At 39.9% G+C, this 24394-nt stretch overlaps 1 protein-coding gene across 1 annotated transcript in view; it reads right to left on the bottom strand.

The window, feature by feature from the left end:
- The window catches only part of fam13a (family with sequence similarity 13 member A), a 48156-nt gene extending 24410 nt beyond the window's left edge, over window positions 1–23746 (bottom strand). Inside the window, exons 1-10 of the mRNA XM_088302787.1 lie at window positions 23494–23746; window positions 19538–19733; window positions 18372–18581; window positions 17546–17723; window positions 16398–16536; window positions 13979–14059; window positions 9892–10097; window positions 2361–2402; window positions 285–326; window positions 32–199 (exon numbers count right to left, since the gene is read on the bottom strand). Of these exons, the coding sequence (XP_088158913.1) occupies window positions 32–199; window positions 285–326; window positions 2361–2402; window positions 9892–10097; window positions 13979–14059; window positions 16398–16536; window positions 17546–17723; window positions 18372–18581; window positions 19538–19733; window positions 23494–23520 (1289 nt within the window). The 5' untranslated portion in view covers window positions 23521–23746. The remainder of the gene's footprint in view (window positions 1–31; window positions 200–284; window positions 327–2360; window positions 2403–9891; window positions 10098–13978; window positions 14060–16397; window positions 16537–17545; window positions 17724–18371; window positions 18582–19537; window positions 19734–23493) is intronic.
- Window positions 23747–24394: the final 648 nt, after the last annotated feature.

Genomic DNA, 24394 nt, shown 5'->3' with positions numbered 1-24394 from the left:
GTGTTCGTGCATCAACTTCTTGTCACCGTACCTGCTTCTGTCCAGCTGTCCGGCACTGTGGTCCTGCTGCTCCCTGCGGTAACGTCGTCGCTGCCGTGCCGTTAGGGCGAGCTGCTGCGGGCTCAGCTCGCCGTCTGACGCCTGATGGCCATCGAAGAGGTGTTGCTTAACTGTTGAACGGATGGTCCTGTCCAAGATTCTGTTCAGAGGGGATGAACGTACAATTAATATTCCCCAAAGGCAAGTATAAAGCGATGAATGTGCTCAGAGAAGACATGACTTACTTGACAGCATCAAGTGAGCGAACTATGGGGGAGCAGTGAGGGCTGAAAGAAGGAAAGGCAACAGTGAATGAAGCTCAGTTAAAGGGGGGAAAAAATACCGACCAAAAAAAACACACAAACAACCAACCGAACTACCAAACAAAAAATATTCCAATGACCTACCACCAAACTAACAAATGTACTTTATTTAAAAACCAGTGAACCTTGCATGATGACAATCAACCAGCCCACTAAAGAAGCAAGCAACCAACCAACAAAGCTACAACAATATTGGTTAAAGGTCAAATTACTATAGGGGAGGCAAAAACATGAAAAATGTTTCTAGGAATGTGGCGGCACAGAACACACAGAGAAGCGCCGTCTTATAACACGTGTCGAGTGATCTGTGAAAAATATTCCACAAACACCAGAGTTTACAATAAACAGCACAGCGTCACGCAGGCCTGACGAAGGGATCAACAGCACTCAATGTGACTGTGACAGTTTGACTGCGTCTTACCAACCATACAGAGGTGGGCATCGTCAGGGCAACACTAAGTTCCCGTCAGTATTTGTCTCAGTATACGTGAGCCTAGTCCGTCCCGACTCGCGAAAGCCAATCGGCGTAGAGAACAACATTTCCACATCACACACATCATTGCGGTCCTGTGGGACCGAAAGGTGTACGAAACTATCATGTCATTACCCACACCGCTTATCCTGTACATGGTCGCGGGAGGTTGCTGGAGCCTATCCCAGCTGACTAAAGGCGAAAGGCGCACCACACCCTGAACAGATTGCCAGCCAGTCACAGGGCAGACATAGACACCATCACCAGGTGGGAACCAATCAGGCGGATGAACCACTACACCATCAGTGTCATCAATGAATGGGTTTTATTTGTCATTTCATGGGGCTGCGTGTCAGATGTGCAGCACCTTTATGTGACATGGTACCGGTAATTACGTTTGGCGGCCTCGGACCGACTGGGCGGGCTTGAAATACTGACAGACTGACGCGCTGACAAATGCCCACCTCTGTACTGTATGGGCTCAATCAAATAAACACTGACTCCTTAAAAGAAAACATAATAACAGACACCCAAAAAGACCACTCACTAAGAATAGATGCCATTTACAAAGCCAGGTTAAAGCAACATAAACAGGTTAATGGATTACCAGTGTTGATTTAACCTTTGACTCAAAATTGCTGTAAAGTGGCGAGATTAAACGCCCTAACACTTACGCATAGAAATATTAGATAGTGTATCGTGCACTGCAAACAATGGTCTGCTTTGGTCTGTCGTTAGAGCTCAAATGCACATTAAATGAGAGTGTAGTTGAGTTGTTCTTTGATCAGGATGCTACTGTGTAACCTGGGCCATCCGCTCGTCTGCTCATCCCGTGTTGCTCCATAGTCTCTTATTAGCCAGGACCCTCAGAGGTTGTGCTCAAGCATTCATTGGAAGAATAACACAATAACCGGTGGGCAAAAGTTCAAACAAGTCCGGCTGTAGAAGCGTGTGTGGAACGCAATTTTATTCATGGATGTTGCACGAGTTAACGATGGATGGAGTTGATGATTTGTGTCTGTGTGTAGGTAAGCACGCTATGGCCTAAATTCATGCGGAAAGAGAGGGACAAACCAATTTCAATTCTAAAGCCAGATTAAATATTCCATCATGACTCAAATGTGAAAAACCATAGAACAACAACAACAAAAAGATATCAGAAAGTCAATCCAATCAACACTTAATATGTCTCACAAACTAAGCGAGTAGTTTTCATGGCGCGGTGGTGACCAGGGGAGTCATGAGTGCAAGTGAAATAGCGAAGATAATGACAGCTCGTCAATAAGATACAATTCATGTCACTGATGAGATGCGATCATTTGTCAGGTCAGGTTAGTCATGTGACCTCAAAATCAATAGAGGATGCTAACATGGGGTCGTCTCGACATATACAAATTTGCTTGAGGTCAGCATGTTGCCATGTTCTGATGTACTCATGAAATTGGTGCTGTGGCATTTTTTTTTGTGCAGGCTTTCGAAGATGATGATGAAACAACACCATTCAGGAGCTTTCCGACATGGCCTACCTCATGTAGAAAGGTGATATTGGCCTCTCGTCTTCCTGGGCGCTAAAACATAGAGACAAATAGAATTAGTTAGCTTTGTGGTGACTGGAAGCTGTTGGGGTTGATTATAGCGAGTCTCCACAGGCTGACTGGATTTAAGACAGCCAAGCAGTGCATGGTTGAATTATGCAACGATTTGCGCGGCACAGCACTGGTAGGGAGCGTTGAGGTTGTTGCTTCATATTTTCATACGCCATCACTGGCAGGAGGAAATTTCATAATCACTGCATTGTTTCTCCAAAAGCTGACTTGAATGTTGTGTGTTCTTCCTTAAAAGTCACAAGGGGCAAAATAACACTGAAAACAAACCAGTGCAGAACTGAACTGATTACAGTAAAAAGTTCCGTGAAAATGTCAAAAGTCCCTTAAGAAAAATGTGATTCTTCCGTGCACAGATTGCCACAAAATTACCACTTAAGAGCCGTAAAAGAAGAGTCTAACACGAAACGCAGAAAAAGTGAGCTATTGTGCATATTATAGTATTTTTATCGTATTAGGAGTGGTAATAATACATAATAAAAAAAAAAAACGCGTCACACCTTTTGGGATTCATTGGGTTTTTTTTTTAATCAATTGTTTTAATAATCTACCTCATCCCTCATTTTTTGTGGCTAATTGGGACATGACAGAAAAAAAGGCAAAACCACGAAACGAAGTAGAGGTTGACATTTTTTTATTACCATTAATATTTAAAAAATGTATTTTCAATAATTTTATTTTCAGAGGATTTACACCTCCATTATGCCATTACGAAAAAGTTAAGATGTTTTTAAAACAAACTTTAAAAAACACTTTAACATTATTTGCAGAACGTTGTTCAAGAGTGCCGTTCGTTTATCGCCTGGCCAATACAACAAACCGCGAACTGTGAAACGCAAAGTGGTGAGGGATTACTGGATTTAAAAAAATCCTGAAAATGTTATTTCCTTATTGAAAACCAAACCGCGCATATTTTATGAGCTGAAATAATAAATACTCATACCAATGTTGCTGCTGCCATGTATTGGGTTTAATTAGGAGGAGGAAATCTTGTGAAATATGTTCAAATAAACATCAGCCTAATGGTGTCACAAGTCCGAGAAAGATTTATTTCTTTTTTTTTTGAGTGTTACCCTGATGTGTTTTTGGTACGTGACTGGCTACCTTGTGTCTTCCTGTTCGGGGCAGGCAGGCAGTACATTTAATGTTCAAAACAAAGGATTTAGGTTTCTAGTTGGGCAGTGAGCAAAATGGGCCAAAGTTCAGTGAACTTCAAAAGTCTTCAAGAACAACACAAAGTGTAAGAGACATGGCCAATTCCTTTAAGCTTGAGATTTTTTTTTTTTTCCTTTGGTAATTGTTCTGCCACTACCATTTTCCGTTACGCGCGGGTGTTTTCACAGTCTGGCAAGCGTATTAAATATTAGCCTCGCTGCTGTCGTGCATTGCAAAATAGCGGAAATCCAGCTTACCCACTACCTTACTGTAGGGATAACAACATGCTTTGTGAGGCTGCAGAGAAATGGAAAATTACACAAAACAAGCCAGGCCATCGGGAGTTGCGTGTGTGTGTGTGTGCTCTGGGAATTTTATTCTGCCAAATAATGAAATTGTTATCGGCCGACAAAAATCCATGTATTGTAAGTCTTAAAATAAATGTTAGGTTTATTGGTGACTAAAATTCAAGATTGTAAATCAGGAGTGGGCAAACATTTTGATTTGCGGGGCACAATGGGTTCTAAAATTTGACACAGAGGCCAGACCAGGAGCTGATGGATGGAGTGTTTTGGTAACCTCACCTCGTCTGAGAAAAAAAATACATTTAATTTGAAATCAAAGTGAACAAAAGCATTACAACAATATATAAGTCTTTGAAAAACCACATTATTTACAAAATAAAACATTAACAAGGTTTATTCATTTAATTTTTTTCAAGTTCGGTGGGCCAGATTAAAACGTTTAATGGGCCGCATGTGGCCCCCGGGCCGTAGTTTGCCCATGCCTGCTGTAAATCATCTTCAATGTTTTGCAAAACATTGTCATTGCTGTCTCATTATCAAAGCATGTGTTAGGTTTGTTGAAGAGTCCAATGTGTCTTCCATTGCAAGAACACATGCATGAGGTTAAAAGAAACTTTTTTGAAGAAAACACAATACATAGGTGGAAATGAGGTCCGTACAATGTTTTTGAAGTTAAATAAAAGCACAGACGTGAATGCAGCATATGTAATATTCTGCAAAACACACATTAGGTTCATTGGACGATGTAAATTGTCATCAATGTGACAAAAGCATCTCCGGGATGTTAGGTCCAGTGAAGAGGACATTTTCTACGTTTTCTAGATTCACCAAAGTCTAAATTGTCTTCAAGGGTTAACATTTCTTCGATGTCAAGGACGTAAATCAAAGGTTTGTGGAGTTGTCTTTGGTATCCCATTCGGTTCACCGAAAAACATGCACTTAAGGTCCGTTTGAAAAGAGCAGATTTTCCAACTCCATCTTTCTTGCAAATGGAAGATGGATGAGTCTTGCCCTGACAAGCTGCCAGCAACGCCATCGCCACTCACCCTCGCACCTCATCGCGACGTTCCTCACTCCCACCCAGCTCCGAAGGCGCTTCTGAGAACGCGTCAATTGCATAACAGCCATCGGGTGGACCATGGCAAGCGCACACAAAAGCCACCATGCATCGCCCTGCATGCGACCGGGAGCACAGCAAGTTCACATGACGCTGCTATGTTGGCTCATGAGCAGCCAGTGAGGGTGGTGTCATATTTCAGGTGCAGGTGAGACAGCCAAGGCATTTATTTGATACAAAAAAAAAAAAAAGATTATGGTAAGAGGACAAAAGAGGCCTTGGCTTTTACTACGGTGTTGGCTCGTAGCCTGCCCACCACTCATCCCATAATTTGTGGATAAAAGAGGTACTTTTCAAGTTGAGGTTGGAAAAACTCAGATTTTCACTAAAAGACTTGATCAGGAAAATTGGCAACCTTTTCTGTTACTGGTGGATACTATCACACAACTTCCTGAGGTCGAGAAAGAATAGGTCGTGATGAATGTTTATTTCAATTTGATTTATTACCACTTTGTTGTTTTCTTTCACCCCCTTTTTGAAAAATTTATTTAGTGTAAAAAACAAAAATGCATATATTTTAAAAGGCGGCGCAGCTTGCCATTGCACGTCCTTTTGACAGCCTTGTTAAAACAAGCAAAAACATATAGGTTGTTTTAATAACAGGAGGGAGGTTTCTGTGGAAAATATCCCTAACAGATGGTAAATTTTGGGTCATTGTAATATGGAAATGTTAAATCACGGCAAGTTTTCTTGTTGGCTGTACGGTACTTTCTGTTTTCCCATATTGTCTAAAAACATTTAAAAATGACTCGGGCAATTATGCTATTAGACAAACTACGTTGTCCCGCGTTTGAGGGGTGTTTTCTTCATGTTCTAATGCTTCTGCCGACATTCCAAAAATATGCAGGTTAATCAAAATGCAGTAAAAAAAATCAATATGTATATAAAACAATGAACATTTCATCAGTCTCGCAGGTTTTTCTTCTCTTAGGCTCTGACTAGCAGCCAGTAACATCACAATTGCGCGCTTAGTTTTTTTTTTTTTTAAGCCTGACAAAGGCTTTTTTGGCTTCCGCGTCTGCAAAGGCTTTCAGAAGACGATCTTGACCATTTAGGAGAAGAACTACATAACTTTGGCATAACTGCCATCTCGGTAGACATCACAAAACACTTAGATACTGTAAGATCACTTCGTATACGGTTTATGCTTGGAATTTGTTTTGTTTTTTTGTTTTTTCTTAAAAAGTACGTTTCAATAAGTTTAAACCTCATTGGAGGCATACAACTATTTATATTAAGAACAAGTAAACAAAGATAATATTGCAGATATTCATATATTGCCAGTGGGTCTGAAATGTATCCCCCCGGCATTGAATGTCCATACTGTATATGATTCTCAGTTTTGATCCACTGTGTGTGCGTCTGTTGGTAAATATCAGCACGGGCTGCTGACGCACTTCACTGCAGTCCCCGGGCCATACTGTACGCCGGTCCCCGAATACGATCTGACAAGGGGAATGTCAAGGTGCCCCTCGAAGGTTTACTGCTGCGCTTTGCACGTGACGCTATTTTGACTCTTTACATACTGCACGCACAGCACATGAGGATGTCTGGTGTGCCAAGTGTACTGAAGACGTCAGGGCTTGAGTCATCCTACACTAATTGAGGGAGTTAGCGGTAGAATTGTCAGATAGTTCTCAAATCATCAATGCTAATTGAGGTCATCCTGGTGGTGAACCCCCAACTCCCAGGCATGTGTCATATAAATGTTTATGTAACAAGTCGATTAATCTGATGCAGACACACTATAAAATTTAATTTGACACTATGTATCTAAGAGTTCGGTTGAGCTGTAATGGATGATTTGGATGTCTCGCCTTACAGTTTCAGTGTCATCACCCGAACAGAGTTTTATTGCTTTGCTCCATATTGCACGTTCTACCTCGACCGTGTTATATTTGTGCCCGGAAGGATGACGTTTGGAGCCAGGCCGATGCCGAACAGGTTTCAGTTTTACGGATTGTTTTTTTTAAACGTATAGATCAGTGGTGTCGTGATTACATTTTTAACTAATTAATCACAAAAAATATTCAAAAAATGAATCACATTTATGAATTACTATTTTTTGTGAAATTTGCAAGAGATATTTACTTGAATAATATTTTGGCATGAATACAAAATCACCAAATATGAAGTAAATTTAATTCAAAGGCCGTTCAAATAGCTTTCTTTGATTCTTGAATATGATCTAAATGCAAGTTATTTTTGAAGTAAATCAAACTGAGTTAAAAAAAATTGAGATTAATCTCCAGAGTTGACGCTCTATTCCTGACAGTCTTAGTATAAATATAGGTCCTGCGCCGCTTCACATCAACAGATTAAAAAAAGTTAAATCTAACAAAACCTTCGACCACGCCCAACATCAACACAACTCTGAACTAATTCTAACCATAAACTCCGAACCCAAAACCAAAAATAACCTTCCCATAACGTGACACATTTTTTTTAAAAAACAATTCTTTACTTCACTTTTAATGTCTTGATTTTTCTTTTCTTTGTAAACGTTGTACTTTTACTTATGTAAAGCAAAGTGAGATACCTTGTTTACGAAATGTGCTATATAATACAGAAAGCAGTCGTGCTATGCCTAAGCCAAAAACCCCCACCCATGACCTAGTTGAGCCCCGACTCCAAGTCTATGAAACCCCGCTATAGATTTTAACGGATATTCTGTGCCACTCGGTAAGTGTAATGTCGCTAAGGTCAGCGGTCAGACAAAGAGGGAACGTGCTTGTTGTCAGCATTGCCGGGCCCAATGATCAATCAGCCTCTAGAGATTTTTTGTTTTAAATGCTTTAGGAAGCTGGGTTCAAAGGTAATATTGATTATTGAGGCTGGCTGATGTCATCACAAAGCGAAAAGCTCCCAGTAGCTTCTTGCAGAGAGACGCTGCGTCCTAATTGATGCAGTTTAGTGTCAGTGCTTTTTATGTGGAGCCTCTCGAATAAAACAGTGATGGGCCACTGGCGGACCACGGGGTGGCCCACGATTGATTTCAATATTTCTTTATTTTCTTTCAATTTCCTCTTTGCTTTGTTTTTTTTTGGGAGACAAAGCTTTTTTCCTCCCCAGTATTTCAATAGGCATCAATTATGATTTAATTTTGACTATTCACAGGCGAGCCTGGTCCCAATACCACACAAATAGTGAGTTTCCACTCTATTGTTGTAACATCACAATACAATACAATACCACTCAACAATTTTGAGTTAGTTGATTTTTGTGGGAAAAAAATGAAACACAAGTTCTTGCATTTAATGTTGGTTTGCTGTTCAGCAGTTTTGTGCCATCCTTGAATTGTAATCTTTATGTATGAGAGCCAATTGCACAGTTCAATTGATCAAACCTTTTGTTGCTTGGAGGCTGGATCTTTGATATATACATTAAGAAATCTATTATGAAAAATGTGCATGTATTTTGTACATTTTCAAGTGAGTGTTTTTGTCCTACAGCTGGTTAGGAAGTGTGTGGTCCTATGTAACCACAGTAGCATTGATAAAAAATGGTGTGCCGCTCCATTGTTTAACTTGGCCATACATAAAATAAAATTAAGAATACCGTCGTTTTCGGAATGTGAGGACAACTCGTCATATTTTAGAGGTTCTGTCCTGTCAACACATCAGGGTGGGAGAAATGTGTTTTTAAATTTCACACCCCAGTTGCAGAATTTTTCAATACCCTTATAAACAGGTAATGACACTACCTCAGATGCGGTAAATTCACATGTTGTTCTCACCCCCATGATGCGGTGCTGTCTCTACTTTTTAACATGCAAAAGGGTCTTAATTTGCACATCTGAAGCCCCTTCCACACCACATGCTTTTTAAAAGCAGCTTTTTTCTCCACTTTTGTGTATAAAATGTACAGACATGGCGGGGTGGGGGAATGAAGTCACCCAGGATTTTCCTCCTTCTGAGGTAGACTCAGCGCAACTAAATCAATAGCCCCTTTGACACAGCCCGTCAAAGCCGTCTTTTTCCCGTCTTGCAGTTCTGCGTGAAAGGCACTGACACGGTCTCAGTTTCAGATGCTTATAATAGGCTTGTGTGCATGCCTCAGGCTCAAGGCCATGTGGCTCAGGCTTTAGATTCCTGGTTGCTGTCAAACACTTACTTTTCACACCATCCCCCTCCACACACAGTCAACATTAAACATCACAAGTTTGTGGCGGTCCTGTAACTAACTTAGTTACCATGACCGGAGCCTTGCCGTGTTCACTGGAATTTGGGTTACAGTAGTTTTGTCTCTGTGTCTGCATTTTATCCATATAAAGAATCAAAAAGTCACTTTTTTGTATCTCTGCATCTCCTACTTGTTAATGGGATGGCCACTGTATTAATAATGCTGGCTGACAAATTTGTACTATTTTTTTTTTTTAATCAGAGATGCAAGTTAACTTTTCAGGATTCATTTTTTTTGCGAGGTATTGTAACAATAATATATATTTAGTAGTATTTATCAATTAAGGGTTAGGTTCAGGCATATGTTATTTAAAGAAACATCATAGCTATAAATCATAACAAAAGGTAAACTCCGTATGGCGCAAGCTTTGTAGATCGAACTTAAAATAAAAATATTACAATATCTCAAAATCATCATGTGTATAACGAGGCACACATAAAGCCATCCCTGATTTAAACGTGCTGTTGACCAGTAAAATATAAATATTGTTACCCTACACCAAGAATAGTTGATTTTTATTGGTTTTAGAATCGCAAAACACAAACTATCAAATTACATATAAGGTTGTTGTTTGGTCTAAAGATTATTTCTACTTTTCTCCTCTTTTTCATCAGATTAAAAAAAAAAAATTTTCATCATCGTTTTTTAAAATTATTTTTCTCATCCCATTGAAATGTGCCGTGTACCATCTTACCTGATATCTAGATTAACACGGAAACAGGCAGGGTCAGGGGTGTCTCCGCGAGTCATTTCCTTGACCTCGGCGGGGCTGGCGCTCCTCAGAGGCACCACTATTGGTACGCCGAGAGCCCCCCGGCTGCGGGGCAGTGGCTTTGGGACCAGGCGCCTGGCGCAGGGGGGCACTTGGAGGGCGTCCCCGTCAGTCTTGGCTTTCCTCACCTGTTTTATGACCATAAGAGAAAAAAAGAAAAGTGCAGGGAAAGGCGTGTCAGCATGTGAGGTCAGTGATATGGCGTTGACATTTGGATGCTGCCCATCTGATATCAAACAAACACACACACAGGATGCAATAAAACGTGCATGCGAGGATTGCCGCAGACGGCAGCGATGCCAGCAAACAATTAAAGACGCGGGTGAAACAATAAAAAAAAAAAAAATGCCAACCCTGAGTGGGTAGAGTTGTAGCGAGCCGCCGATTGTGTTATAGGCGAAGAATCGTAACTTGACCACGGCCACCTTGCGACAAGGACCCCTCTGCATCATCAAATTCGGCAAACTGACCGTCCAAATGTGGGACTCGGGCACAAAACGCTTTTGATGTCACGGATAACGCCAGCGGTGGAAAAGCTTGACGTGTTAGGTTCAATTAAAAGGCAATTATCAACAGGCCATTTCCATCCAGCGCCTCGCTGAATGCCTCATCGACCCAATTGGAGTCACCTAATGGCTGAATTTTTAGAATTAGTGCCACCGCTGCTGCTCCCTTCAGCTTGACCTGCTACCCGATTGCAATTCTTCCTTGCTGTGGTATTGATTTTATTTTACTTTCGCAGAAAGCCAATAATTGACCACCCACGGGCACTACAGGACTTCTTATATGGTCAACTATCCTCTTCATTTTTGTCGCAAGGACATCATAAGTGTTTCCTTCAGAGGGCAGTGAGGACTGTGAACCCAAATAAATGCATGATTGCCTCATATGACATTTACACAACAATCCGTTGAATAGTTTTGAAATCAGATGAAAGTGAAGACAATTTGCAATTTTAGTATTTCAGCACGACACATAATTTGTTGTGGCGGGCCACATAAAATGATGTCGCAGGCCAAATTTGCCCCCAAGGCCTCGAGTTTGACACCAGCGACCTCAGAGGTGTTTGATATACTCTGCAGTTGAAAAAATAAACACTACCCAGCCACCATATGAGGAAGTACAATATAAAAGGTTATAAACATGACTGATGTGTTTATTCAAGGAAATATACAGTGACATCAACTTCATGGTTGCTGCATCGTAACTCAGATGATGTACAGAGCTTTAGCCCTGATGTCTGTGTGTGTGCGTCAGCACTAATTTCAAACAGAAATGATATGAATAGATATTTTTTATTACCTGAAAATCTCTCACGGGTGTGTTTGGCCTTGAGGGTGAGACAAAGACACACACTTTTATGGAGTAAGTTAATGAGTGTAGTGATGATTAATGAGCTCATCAATCATTAAGGAGGTCAAAGCCAGGAATTTCTGGGATTCAACGGTATCCAAAGCCCCTGAAGTTGTCAGAGAAAGATTTTTTAGAACTGCGGAGGACTTGGTTCAGGGATTAGCAGGAGCATTGACTGTCTTTTGCATTTTCTTTTTCTTTTTCATCTTTTTTTATGCACAGCAGCAAGTAACGTAGTTGGTTGGTGAAGTTTTCAGTGTCTTGGAGGATGATGGGGCATTTTATGCTTGGCAATGACTCCGCTGCATGCGCCACACGCATGCTTCAGCTACACAAATAGAGCACATAACGTCCAGAGTTGTTTCAAGGTTCTGAATGGCGCACAACGTTTGTGCAGAAAACGCAGGAATACGTGCTCTGTTCCATGTACACGAAGTATTCTCTAGTACGGAATCATATTTGCATTGTCCAATCTTTCCGTATAACGGAATTTCCTTATGTGGGAAACGACTACGGTACGGTTGTAAAGTGTGCTGCAGACTGCACTCTTCCTCACGCATGTGCACACACACCCACACAAGTTTGTCACAATGCTCGCAACACCTGAATGTGCAAGTATGTTAACAGACTACATTTTTTTTTTTCGCTTTTTCTTCCACTCACTCACTCTCTAACTTTACCTACCATCCCTCACCACACAAGACGCCATTGCTCAGCTGATGTTGTTCAACGAACTTTTGAAGCTAGCCATGGGACGCTTTTTAGCGGTCCAGTTAGCGGGAAGTTTTTCGCACAACAACAGTTAAAGCATTCCACGACACGTTCAATTACGCCGCTGTACTTCGTCAGTCAAGTCGCGAGCAATTTCCTCTGAGCAGGTAAACTGTCGGAATCGTACAGGGCCGAAATGGATTCCTTGTTGGGTTTTTGTTTTTTTTACTTTGTATCCCGCTTCGCTTAATCGGATGCATTTCACTCTCTCTTCCACGGTCATTACCGTTTTATGATCTTCAGACGTAAATGTAAATGAATGAAATTTAAATCTTTCGCAATTACAGTAAAACTCATGTCAAAGAAGTCATACATGTCGCCGTTTTGGATCCGATCATGGCAGAGCGGTCAAAGTTTTTCCGTCGTATGGAGGGAGGAACTGCTTGAGTTTGCGCTACTGCGGGCTTCGCTATGGCTTCCGGGTTCCGGATATTGGAATTTCCGTTGTTGAAGAATCGATCGTTAACGTAATATAGTAGAAGCATTAATGCATGCGTTTCTTTTCCGGGTGAGGCAATTTCCGTTTAACAGAGGTCCGTAGGCGGGGATACTTACTGTACTTGTTTTATATTGACGAGATACTGTATTTTCCGGACTATAAGGCACACCTGCAACCCTTTCCAGGGGGGAAAAATAAATAAATTAAAAAAATATTCAAGCCGCACCAGACTATAAGCCGCAGTTTTCTACGTTGGAAAAAAAAAAATAGCTGTTGTACATATCTTCATGTACAGAACGATTTTGTACTGTGAATGCACATAAAGGAACATAACCAGATTGTTAAAACAGTACCTTTTAACAGGGCAACAACTTTGCTAATTCAAACAGAACAGACCCAAGAGGAAAAAATAATAATTCGAGATTTATTTAGCGTATTTTCTGAACTAAAGAGTGCCCCGACCAGTGAAAGAAAAATTCACATTGTATGAGCCGCATGGCTCAAAATCTAGGAAAAAAGTAGCGGCTTACAGTCCGGAAAATACGGTAATGCCTTCGAAAGACATTGTTTAGGGTTAATTTGACAGAGTTGTGCTACATGCCTGATGTTTGTAAAGGGGTACCTTTATGTTTCTTGGTGGACCTTCACAATAATAAATAATACTTGGCAATTGTTTGATATTTAAAGCTGAGAGGTATTTTACTGTACATAACTTTACTATTGCATCAGCGTAGGTTAGTGATACACAACGGGACGCTTCAACTTCAGATTATATTGCTGTCATAGGACTGCACCACCATCGAACCGAGAAGACTCCCTAAAGTCCATGAATTCCTTCTTTCATAAGGTAAAATGCTCATATTGTCTTTTCACGCTCTTGCTATTTTTCCTCCTCACTTTATGCTTTTCTGAGTGGAAGTTCCAAACCCCGCTCATCTTGGCAATGGTGCCCACTCACTCATTATTACGAAACAGGACTGCCCCCTCAAAACAAGCGAAGTTAAAGATTTTAATTATTGATCCTTGGTGTATTTTAACACAAATATGTTATTCAGACACATGGAAACCATTCTGAATTATGAGAACAAATTTCCTTTACAACATTCCCTATACAGCAAGGTTTTATGATGATCTTGGAATGGATGATTTGTGGAAGAATTTTGGAAGAATTCCAACCAGTATCAAAGCACCCGTTTCCCTTATGAGTCATTTAACGTGCCAGTTACTGTTTGTTGTAGTTGTTTTGCTTCCTACTGCCGTATACTTCAATCAATCATGTGACCATCATCCGATTAGGCCTGAGACACAACTAGAATGTGTTGAGGAGAGGCAAGGCAGAAAAAAATAGCTCAGATAAGAGAGCAGGAACTACTGTAGCTCTTGAAAAGGAAAAGAAACAGGCAGTAAAGTGTTAAAGCCTTTAAATGAATGATATGCGTACTGTACCTTCCTCTTCCTAGTCCTCTCATGGGTGCTGCTATTGGCTTGGCATGGAGGTTCTGCATCTGCATCACCAATATGGCCAACCTTTAGAAAAGAAAACAAACTTTAAAATTAAATACCAAAATATATAATCACCAAAATATTTTTCCACTTTCCGCAGAAAACATTATTATTTTTCTTTAAATCTAATGTCATTTTGTAATATTGGTATCTGAATTGAATATCAGTATTTTCGAAATGAAATATTTTCAATATATAAATAAAAACAAATAAAAATAGATATTGTGAAATTCAATTTGAACATTACACCCTAATTGACACAGAAATGTAATTCTAAATTTACATGAATTGAAATGTTGAATTATTTCATAATTGTATTTGTACTTTAACACTTCCAAGTAAGTCATTGGAATATTCGAAACACTGGTGTGTGTGGGAATAACCATCCCCCCCCGTTGCAGTCAGCTGATATCATCTGCAAAGCCGTGAGCGCACGCAGAAAAACAGCTTTTCCATAAACAGGACCACCCGCGTCACGCTAATCGTTCCGCATGCGTCACATGGTCGGTGTTAAAAGGGTCTGTGTGAGGGAATTTGAAGGGCGCACGCACCTGGGGATGTCGGGAGCAAACAACAATGCCAAAGCCTTCCGGGTTGTGAACGCTCAGGTTGGTTTGTCAAGACGCACAAAATTCATCCTGTAGTAATGACGCTTACATTGCATGGGCAAACACTAATTAGACTATGTGCATTTTAATTGCTCCTTATTGATTCACGCAATAGCTATTGAATGCCACTAGGTGGCAGTGCAGCTCAGCAGACACTTTACTTGATTGTCTGTTGTCTTCAAAGCAGAAAACAAACATCTTAATATTTTAAGACAAAAAACTGTGATCTTTGAAATGGCAGCACCACAGAATGTCCCTTCCAACCCCCATAATTGGTCCCGCCAATTCAGATACAGATACCAATCTTAATGTAATATACGTGCATTAAATTAATAAAAAAAGATACATTTTAATCAGGTTGGAGGTTATTTTATGCATGCATTATGTATTATATATTTTTTATTAATCAGCCGATTAATCTGTAATCAGTATTTTGTTCTGCTAAAATTTGGCATCAGCATTGGTCGAAAAAAATCCAGATCAGTTTGGCCCTACTACAAATAAACCTGAAATTAAAAAAGCGCACCGGCGTGGATTGTGTGTGCAGTTGTCAAGATATCAAACGGAGGTGGAGACAGTTTGGGCATAAATGTTGGATGTTTTTGGGTGCGCACGTATGTTCAAATGAAAGGCGATCTCGTAGGTGGTCAAGCGACCTGGTAGTGAAAGTCACGTTTCACCACGCCGTCATGCATCCGTCCATCCATCACCCACAAAGACGTCACTGTGAATGATGACTTTCCTAAAGTGGTGCCTCAAGCGAGGTTTTGCAATTCCAAACGTTCCTTAACGCTGGAACTGTGTCACAGTAAAAACAACACTGAACTATTCATTCAATGAATAATTAAATTCATGTCAGTTTGAACAAGAAAGAAAAGCCAAATTGATCACTTCCTAATACTTGTTTTAGGCGTTACGTGTTGTCTTGTTTTCAAATAAATAATACCAAGAATGTCCCAAAAAGCCAAATTAAAAGTAAAATGACACAAAAAGAAAAGGCAAAAGACGCACACGTTCATCACCTGATGCCTAATAAACTGAGCTGAGGCATCGCATGACGTCTCCTTTTGGAATAATTATTGAAAATTAATTATTGAGAAAAAGCAGAATAAATAAATAAAAAATAAAATTAAAAGAAAAAGGGAAAAAGTGCATCCATCCTCGAACCTTCTGCTAAACTGAGCTGAGGTCTCACATTGTGTATGGCAGCACTTGCCTCTCACCAAAAGTCAAAGAATATTTTTTGTCCAATCATTCAACGAGAGCAGCGGTTCTCAATTAGAAAACGTAGTGCACGTAAGTTAAATGAAAATGTTACTTCAAAGAATAAAAGCAAATGTACTTAAAAGTTAAATACAAATGAACTGTACATAATAAATGTAATTAATTACTAGATTAAAAAAAAAATTAAGCCACTGTCCCAGAAGAGAGAATTTATGGATCACTGATTTGGAAGTTTTCCATGCTATATATTAAGATGGATGTTTTTAAGATGGATGTTTTGTTCCGGTGGTTTCCTGCCGGCCAAATAAGGCGATCAATGAACACAGGCCACCTGCGACAAGACGTCCGCCCCCCACAATCAATACAGCGATCGATTTTGAGCCTGTGGTTACGTAAGCGGCTGTCCATACGCCGCCCTGCTGGGTAATTAGGCCAGGAGTGATGTCATAGGTCAGACGCTTGAAGAGGCATCAGACGATGTCAGCTGTATTGTTCTCAGCAGAAACAATAACAACAAAATCAGCACGTACCTTCACCGGGATGACGTCTTCTTCTATTTCTTCGTCTTTTGTGTCTGCTTCAAATACGCTGCTGTAGTTCTGGATGAGCCGGACTAGGATCTTGTTGCAGACGTTCTGCTCATTGAGGGCTTCTAACCCGGCAGCCACGCTGGATGGCAGGAAAAAGTTGTTGTTGATGTGTTTGGAACTTATTAATAACATCAATGAATTAATTAATGCATTAACTCTACACGATTTAAACCAGATGAGAGACTGTTTTGGTGCTGCTGATTTTGTTAGCAGCTGCGTTCAAACGGCTAACTCTTCAATATCCAACATCAGATCAGAGTCTACACTAATTGTTCAAAAGAGCGTACCTACAGTGTATAATATGAGACCATCTCAAATACTGCACACTGAAAATAATCTGAAGGACACTTTATTTTGTACGGTAGGTGCTTCTATTTTGGTTGGTAAAAGTACTAACGGGCTCAAGAGTTAACTGAATGTCTGTGAGTCTCTCAATGCAAAAAGGAATGTGCATAATGTGGAATGTTGATTCTGAACTGTTCCATACAATGTAAAAATAATCCTATTATTATTAATTATGATTTATGGTTCAGTATTAATGTGTTTTGTTTTGTAAAAATAATCCTAATATTATTGACTGTGATATATGGTACAATATTAATGTGCTTTGTTTTGTAAAAATAATTAGATTATTATTAATTATGATTTATCGTTCAATATGAAGGTGTTTTGCTTTTTCTATGAGTAGGTTAAGCGACTGAAAATGAAATGCCTTCTTGAGAGGCAACAGCACCGCCAGTTGGTCAAATATCACACAGACGCTTTAGACACTCCTCAGAGGTCAGTTTCAGAGAAATAGAGGGGGCACTGACAATTAGGGACGCCTGAAAATTAACGGAAAACATGCACATTTTATTGGAGAAAATTTTGGAAATGAGTAGTTTTTAAAATATATTTGATAAGGGGTTCGGATAATGGATGGGTAGATTATACATTGAGACCTCGTTTTGTCAAAAATTCTCATTTTCGTCCACTCATCGGTTTAGACATAATTTCATTTTAAAATAATAATAATAACAACAATAACAACAACAACAACGATGACAACAACAATAATACTAATAATAATAATAACATTTCACACTCACTGGAAGATGCTTGGTCCGAACACGGTGGCAAGGTTGTGGGCGTTCATGCGGTTGTCGTGCTGGTTGCTCTCCACCAGTGTGAGAAAGTGACACAGATAACGTAGCAGGCTCAAATGGACTCCCGGTAAGTGCTTCAGATGCTCCCTCAGGCCTGAGCAGGAGCCTTCATCACCGTACTCTAAGGAAACACAAAATGCATCAAGGTATAATACTTCAATAGAATCTTGGACACTGTAAAACTTACAAAGAGTGGGTACTCCATATTGACCACATCGACCCTCTGTGGTTTGCCACCAACATGCCCCTCTTTACCGCAAATGTGGAGGTCCATTTGGCCATGTACATAAAATATGGGCCCTTTTGTACCTAAATAGTTTGATTACTCGGCCAAACAGTAACGGGGGCACTGCAGGCTTTTTCAAATAGTGTAAGATGACCACTAACTTGACATGTGTGCCCTAGAACCTCACGTAACCTTAATCCAGCCCCGCTGCGATTTGGTCAGAGAAAAAGACTTATGGCATAACATGTTTATTCAGTAATCTTTTCTTCAGTCCCTTTACGAAACAATTGACTGTTTTTCCCCAGCTGCGGCAAGCACGGCAAGAAGGCTCCTGTCCATTCATGAGTTGTGCCGGGTGGCAAAGGTGAGCATTTGTGTGCTGCAAAGAGCCTGCAAATATGTTGAGATTATTAAATATTTAAGGAACTAGAATAACACAGTTGTCCCACCAGACTTCCTCTAGTCGTCTAGTTGCATATGATATGTCTGATATTGCAGAGGATTTTAAAGCCAGCAAACAAACCAAGCACATCTTCTCCTCACCTTGGTAGTAATGCACCAGCGCTTTTTGAACAGCAGGCTCCACCAGGCCTCGGGGGAGGTCCCTCAGGTACCTTTTGAGCAGGCTGGCCACTGTGCACGTGTCCACGTCGCTGCCGATGTCAGCGTCCTCATTGCTCTCCAGGTGCTGCCGCAGAGCCTCCACGGCACGCACGCTTCCGTTCACCCGGAACAAGCCCTCCTGCTGCAATGCTGGGGAGGGGAGAAGGGAGGGGGGTGCACACCCATCACTGTTTTCTCTTACTGACATCTAGTGGTCAAACATAATCAGTACACTATATTTCTTTAAAAAAATGTTAGATTGCTTCCAGAGTATGCCTCGGGTCATTGTCCATCGGCACTGTGCACCTAAAAGGTTCTGGAGCATTTGGCTGAATGTGAGCAGAAATTGCTTGAAACGCTTCAGATTTCATCACATTGTCAATAAATGTAGTACAAGGGAACCAGTTTTAATGGCAGCCATAAATGCCCACCATCCTAAGCAGGTGATTCTCTTTTTACTTTTGGTTGCTTAAACAAGTGGCAAGCACACATATAAAACCGCTTTAATTGCGACATTGATCACCTGATTTGAAAGGAAGCACTAGTCTCAAATGAAAGCTGAGAAATCTGCAGTTGAAGCACATTGAGTTTGTTTCATTTCAAATCCATTGTGGTGATGTTTAGAGTCCCAACATTTATGAACCTCACTGTATATCATTTATGGTACTTATTCATATAAGATTTATATACACCCGAACAAAGCCTAAACATTGGATATGATCCTCTTTTGTGGTGTTTGGAGACATCTTTGTCTCATGCCGTAGGGCTCCATCAGTGACATGAACCAGAAAGAAGAGCTTTTTTGTCAAGTTGTCACAGTGAACTCATGAAGACTGCATGTCAAACCGCTTAGAAAGTTAACAACTAACAGAAGTCAAGAAATAAAATATCTTTCATATGAAATAAGTTATGGTTCATTTGCCCTTATTTTAGAGTGAATTGCCTCTAATTGTGATTGTGAATGGTCGTTTGTCTGCATGTGCCCTTGCAAAATGACGACAAGTCCAGGGCGTAACCGCTCAAAATCAGCAGGGATAGGCTCGAGCACCCCTCCTAGCGAGGACAGGTCACACTGAAACGAGATGAATGGATAGTTTTTGTCTCACCGTTGTTGCGCAGGTGCTCCACCATCCTGCGCACCACCAGAGGCACGCCGTCCTCCGTCAAGCCCCTCTCCTGCAGTTCGAGGAGCGACGTCCCGAACAACCTGGTGTGCTTGGCCGACACCGAGTGCGGTCTCAGCACGGGCATCTGGACCATCTTCTTTATGTCCTCCTTCACTTGCACCGCCGCCTCGTTGTGCTGCACACAGAACAGCGGTTAGCAAAGAAGAAGAAGAAGGATCTGGCCATGTTGCGACCACGTGCTGGTAAGAGGAGACCAGGGAGAGCGTTGCTACGACAGATCTCGCGTTACCACGCAACACCTGAAATGTGCTGCACATGGAGGCACTTATAGACAAGTCCTCAAGGGAGGTGAAAGGTGTTGAAAGCACGCAGAGGAGGATGAATGTCTCATTAGGAGTTCACCCTCGCATGCGGTGCATCTGGGAAGTAGTCACAGGGTTCCTTTTTTTCCACATTCCAAAATGGATTCTTTTCAATTTCTTCTGTGCATCCCAGTCCTTTTATATTACCGGTGTTCTGAAATTCCTTCCTACCCATCGAGACGTCCTACCAAAGCCTAGTGCGCTTGCGCACACATTTGCACGACGCCGGTAGTGATTTCGTGGGAAGTTTGGAACTTTTTGTCCCATCTTTCATTTGTGCCGTTAAAAGCAGGGAGTAATTAATGTTTTCATTTTCGTTGAGTCTTCTCAAAATACTTTTGACGTGTGTTTTTGTCGACCATATTACTCACGCAGCATATGTATACCATACTTTTTTGATATCACCAGTAAAAGTTATGTTTGTAAACTTATCTACGCATAATCATACTCTATAAATCAAACCGCCAGGACATCCTACCTGCTTGCGTCTGCGTGCAAGTATTGTGTTTTGGGATTTTTTAAAAGTTCGACCTGTATGCATGTAAACCAAAAAATCCAAAAGCTCACAGTAGTACTTTGGCTGTCTAATTAGCTTCTCGTAGGTGGTTTCGCAAGGGTAGGACATTTTGGCAGGACACTGGTATGTCATGCAACCCTTCTCCAGATTTTTTTTGATTTTTTATTGTCTTTAGGGCTTGACCGCTATAAATTATTATTATTTTTTTAATGCAAATGCAGATTTTTGGCATGCAAAAATTCTGATTACAGATTAATAGGCAGATTAGTTAAAAAGATTATCGTGCAGAAAATGAGAAAAATTCCCGCAATGCATTTTAATGTGTGTCAAGTATGCACAGATGTTCAAATTTAGCTAGAGTGCATAAAGGTTAAAACAATTGAAAAGAATCGTCCATTTGGATGAATATTTTGGGTGATTTGAAGGGCCATAATCGTCCGATTTAATCGGTCGGGCCCTAATTTTAACTGTTAATAACTGTGAAGAAATTTCAAATCAGCTTTTTCATGCTGTTCATATGGGGGTTGTGAGTAGAATTTGAAGGGAAATTTGAATTGATTCCATTCTGAAATAAGTTGCAACCTCCCAAAATGTGAACAAAGGGACTACCTCAGGATGCCCTGTACAATATAAAGACCGGCATCACGGAGCACATTAGCTTCCACAGGTAAACATTAAGCAGCCGCTATTATGTCTTTCTCATCTCATATTGTGCCTGTGCGCAAACACACTTGACAAGCACATCTCTCACGTTTGTTTACATTCGCACAGTAAGGACCCAACTCTTGGCCCATTTATTTATTATTTTGCTAAGTATATTGTTAACAGCAACATGGAAGTGATGCACGATATGTTGAACTACATTTTGAAATGTTATTTCAGATTCAACATGCACACGACTGATCAAATACTTCAATGTGGTTAATGTGCTTATTATGTTTTCTTAAATACAGTAATTGTTTACTCTCTGTATGATTTTTTCGATTTTTTAATATATATACTGTTTACTTCTAATATGATTATTGCATTTGTAATGTTGTTTTTCAAAATCTGTTATTTTTGAGTCGCAATATGATGATTTGATTTTTTTCTGTCTAAATGTTATTTCATTTAAATTTATTAATATTATCTTAGCAGCTACAGCTTATCCAATACGATTATGAGATTTTAGTAATGTTTAAATTCTGTTACTTTTTTTTTTACTTTTTGATAGGTATTACTAAGTAATTTACTCCCAATGTGATTATTAGATTTGTATGTTCATTTTGTTTTATTTTAATATGGTTACTGCTATGCCAGGCCAGCACGGTGGTCGAAAGGTTAGCACGTCCACCTCAAAGCGCTGAGTTCATGAGTTTGATCCTGGGCTCCAGCCATCCAATGTGGAGTTTGCATGTTCTCCCCGTGCCTTTTCTCCAGGTACTTCTGTTTCCTCCCACATTCCAAAAATATCCTAGGTTAATTGATCACTCGAAATTGTCCTCCGTGGGAGTAGTTGTTCGTCTTTGTGTGCCCTGGATTGGCTGGCAACCCGTCCAGGGTGTATCCTGCCTAGTGCCCCACTATAATATGAAAGTGTAACGACAACAAAGCCTGCCAGGTGTGGTCACTACAAGTGCTTAAATGGAAAAAAAAAAAGACAAAGGCATAATTCAGATTTTTTTTTTTTTGTAAAAAGAAGTTAACTGCTGCAAAACCCCCTTAACGCTCATAAGTCAATGTGGAAACATCAAAGTTGAACAGACTGCTTTTTTAGAGTCTGTCAGACTTGATTTCCATGGCGTCAGTAGAACAAACTACATACCCTTGCTGTGGCTTACAACAGTGGCTTATGGACCACCCAGGGGTCAGCTGCTTAAGTCCCCTAGCATGCCCCCCGACCCCCACCACCACCACATCACATATGTCGCCCAGCAGACTTTGACGATAGCAGATGCTACACTAACGCGACATGCTTCCGCAATCAACCCTAGTTAGAATGAGAATTTTACAAGCAAGCTATGCGGCGACAATATTGACTAGAGCGCAAAACCGAGAAGGGACAACATCTGTGGTCTCTCAGCATTTTCTTGACCCATAAATTATTTTTCTTGCCAATAAAGTGACACGGTTATTGATGTTTAAACAACATGCTGGCATTTTTTCTTTCCCAATATAGTGACACAGTTATTGGTTTCTAAACATGTTATCTGTTTGTTAGCATTTTTCTTTATCAATAAAGGAACAGAGTAATTATGTTAGCATTAATTTTTTTCCAGTAACATGAGCTTTTGCCAATATTTAGACTATTTTTACCCAATTATTTTTACCACAAGCTTGTTTCTGGCTCTGCAGTGTGCGCAAAGCATGCTATAGTATTGTTTTGAAATCAGGTGATTTCCATGGCCATTAAAGAATGATCCATTTATTTTCCTTCAAAAGTTTCTCTTGCAACATTTATCAAACCTATGGATGATTACGTCTTTCTCCCCCTCATACCCTTTGACTCAATATTTACATTTTTTTTAGGCATTGAAAATGGATACAGTGTGCTGTGAAAACTGAGAAAAATGTAATATTCACATTACATGTTTTTTTTAGGCGTTGCAATTGAAATTTTATCATTTTACAATTTAAGAAGAGTCTAAAAACAGTAATAGATTATTTTTAAGTAACTCTTCATATACTGTTGATTGCAGCTTTTCCTAAAGTTACTTTCTTTTTGTTTCGGTTTGTAATGGACTAAAATTGCATGCGGATGACATATCAATGCGTATTGATGACGACAAACTGCATACTTATCTACGCACTTAATGAGTTATGATGTGCTAGTCCTCTCTTTTTAAGTGATGTCACAGAGTGCATGTTAAGGAAAAAAACATACATGGAAGAATTATGCCCATTTTCTGGTGCATGGTTAATGACGTCACGTCTCACGCAACTTTTTTTTAATGCAAAAGCTATTTAGAACATCATCACGCGTCATTACAAGAGTACATTGACACTGTACGAAAGTTCGGAAGCGCAAAGTCACGGAAGACTTCATTTAGAATCTTAAAATTAAATATTTTACTCACACAGATGGTCAGAGCTCCGGCCCCCATTCTTCCATCCAAGGTGAGGATGGGGGTGAAGAAAAGCGTCTCTCCTTAAAGACGTCCGGAGTAAACTTACTTACAAACCCAGAGAGTCCTGTTCGCACCGACATGCGCCATTAAGTTACCCCATAGCGACACGAAAAGGCATACAAATGTATCAAAGGTACCGGTCAAGTTATGTCGCTAATTTGTTCATTATTTTCATTGTGTATCGCTTCCTCCCTCTCGTCTTCGACTTCTTGAGCTGGAATCTGAGTCGGGCTCTCCCATTGGCTGAGAAGCGTGGTCATATGAGCTGGCCCCAACTTCAAACTGCATTTCGGCAGTCTTGTGGAATCCCAGCTTTCGACGCATGCGCAGTTGCAATGATAAAAAAAAAGTACGCAGTAGGTTTTTGTTTTATTTTTTAAAAAACATGAAATCATGATAATATGCCTAAAAATATAATATTATATATATATATATATATATATATATATATATATATATATATATATATATATATATATATAAATATACACACACACACATATATATATATATATATATATATATATATATATATATATATATATATGAGTCACTGATGGTGTAGTGTACAGTACACTCGCCCAAGTTGTGTGCGGGCATATATATATATATATATATATATATGTGTATATATATATATATATATATATATATATATATATGTGTGTGTGTATATATGTATATATGTATATATATATATATATATATATATATAGTATTCTAAATAATATGCTCCTCTTACCAGAGGGAGCAGCACAATGTGCATAGGATTAAAGCATGAAATCATAATGCAAAAAAAAGTTTTAATTCTTTACATTTTATTTAATTATTGTATGTTTTTAAACAGTAC

Source organism: Idiotropiscis lumnitzeri, chromosome 8 (assembly GCF_059441095.1).
Source record: "Idiotropiscis lumnitzeri isolate Australia: NSW breed Sydney's pygmy pipehorse chromosome 8, RoL_Ilum_1.0, whole genome shotgun sequence".
In the NCBI taxonomy this organism is placed as follows: Eukaryota; Metazoa; Chordata; class Actinopteri; order Syngnathiformes; family Syngnathidae; genus Idiotropiscis; species Idiotropiscis lumnitzeri.
Note: the sequence above shows the minus strand (reverse complement) of the source record. Positions and strands in the feature narration are given on the sequence as shown.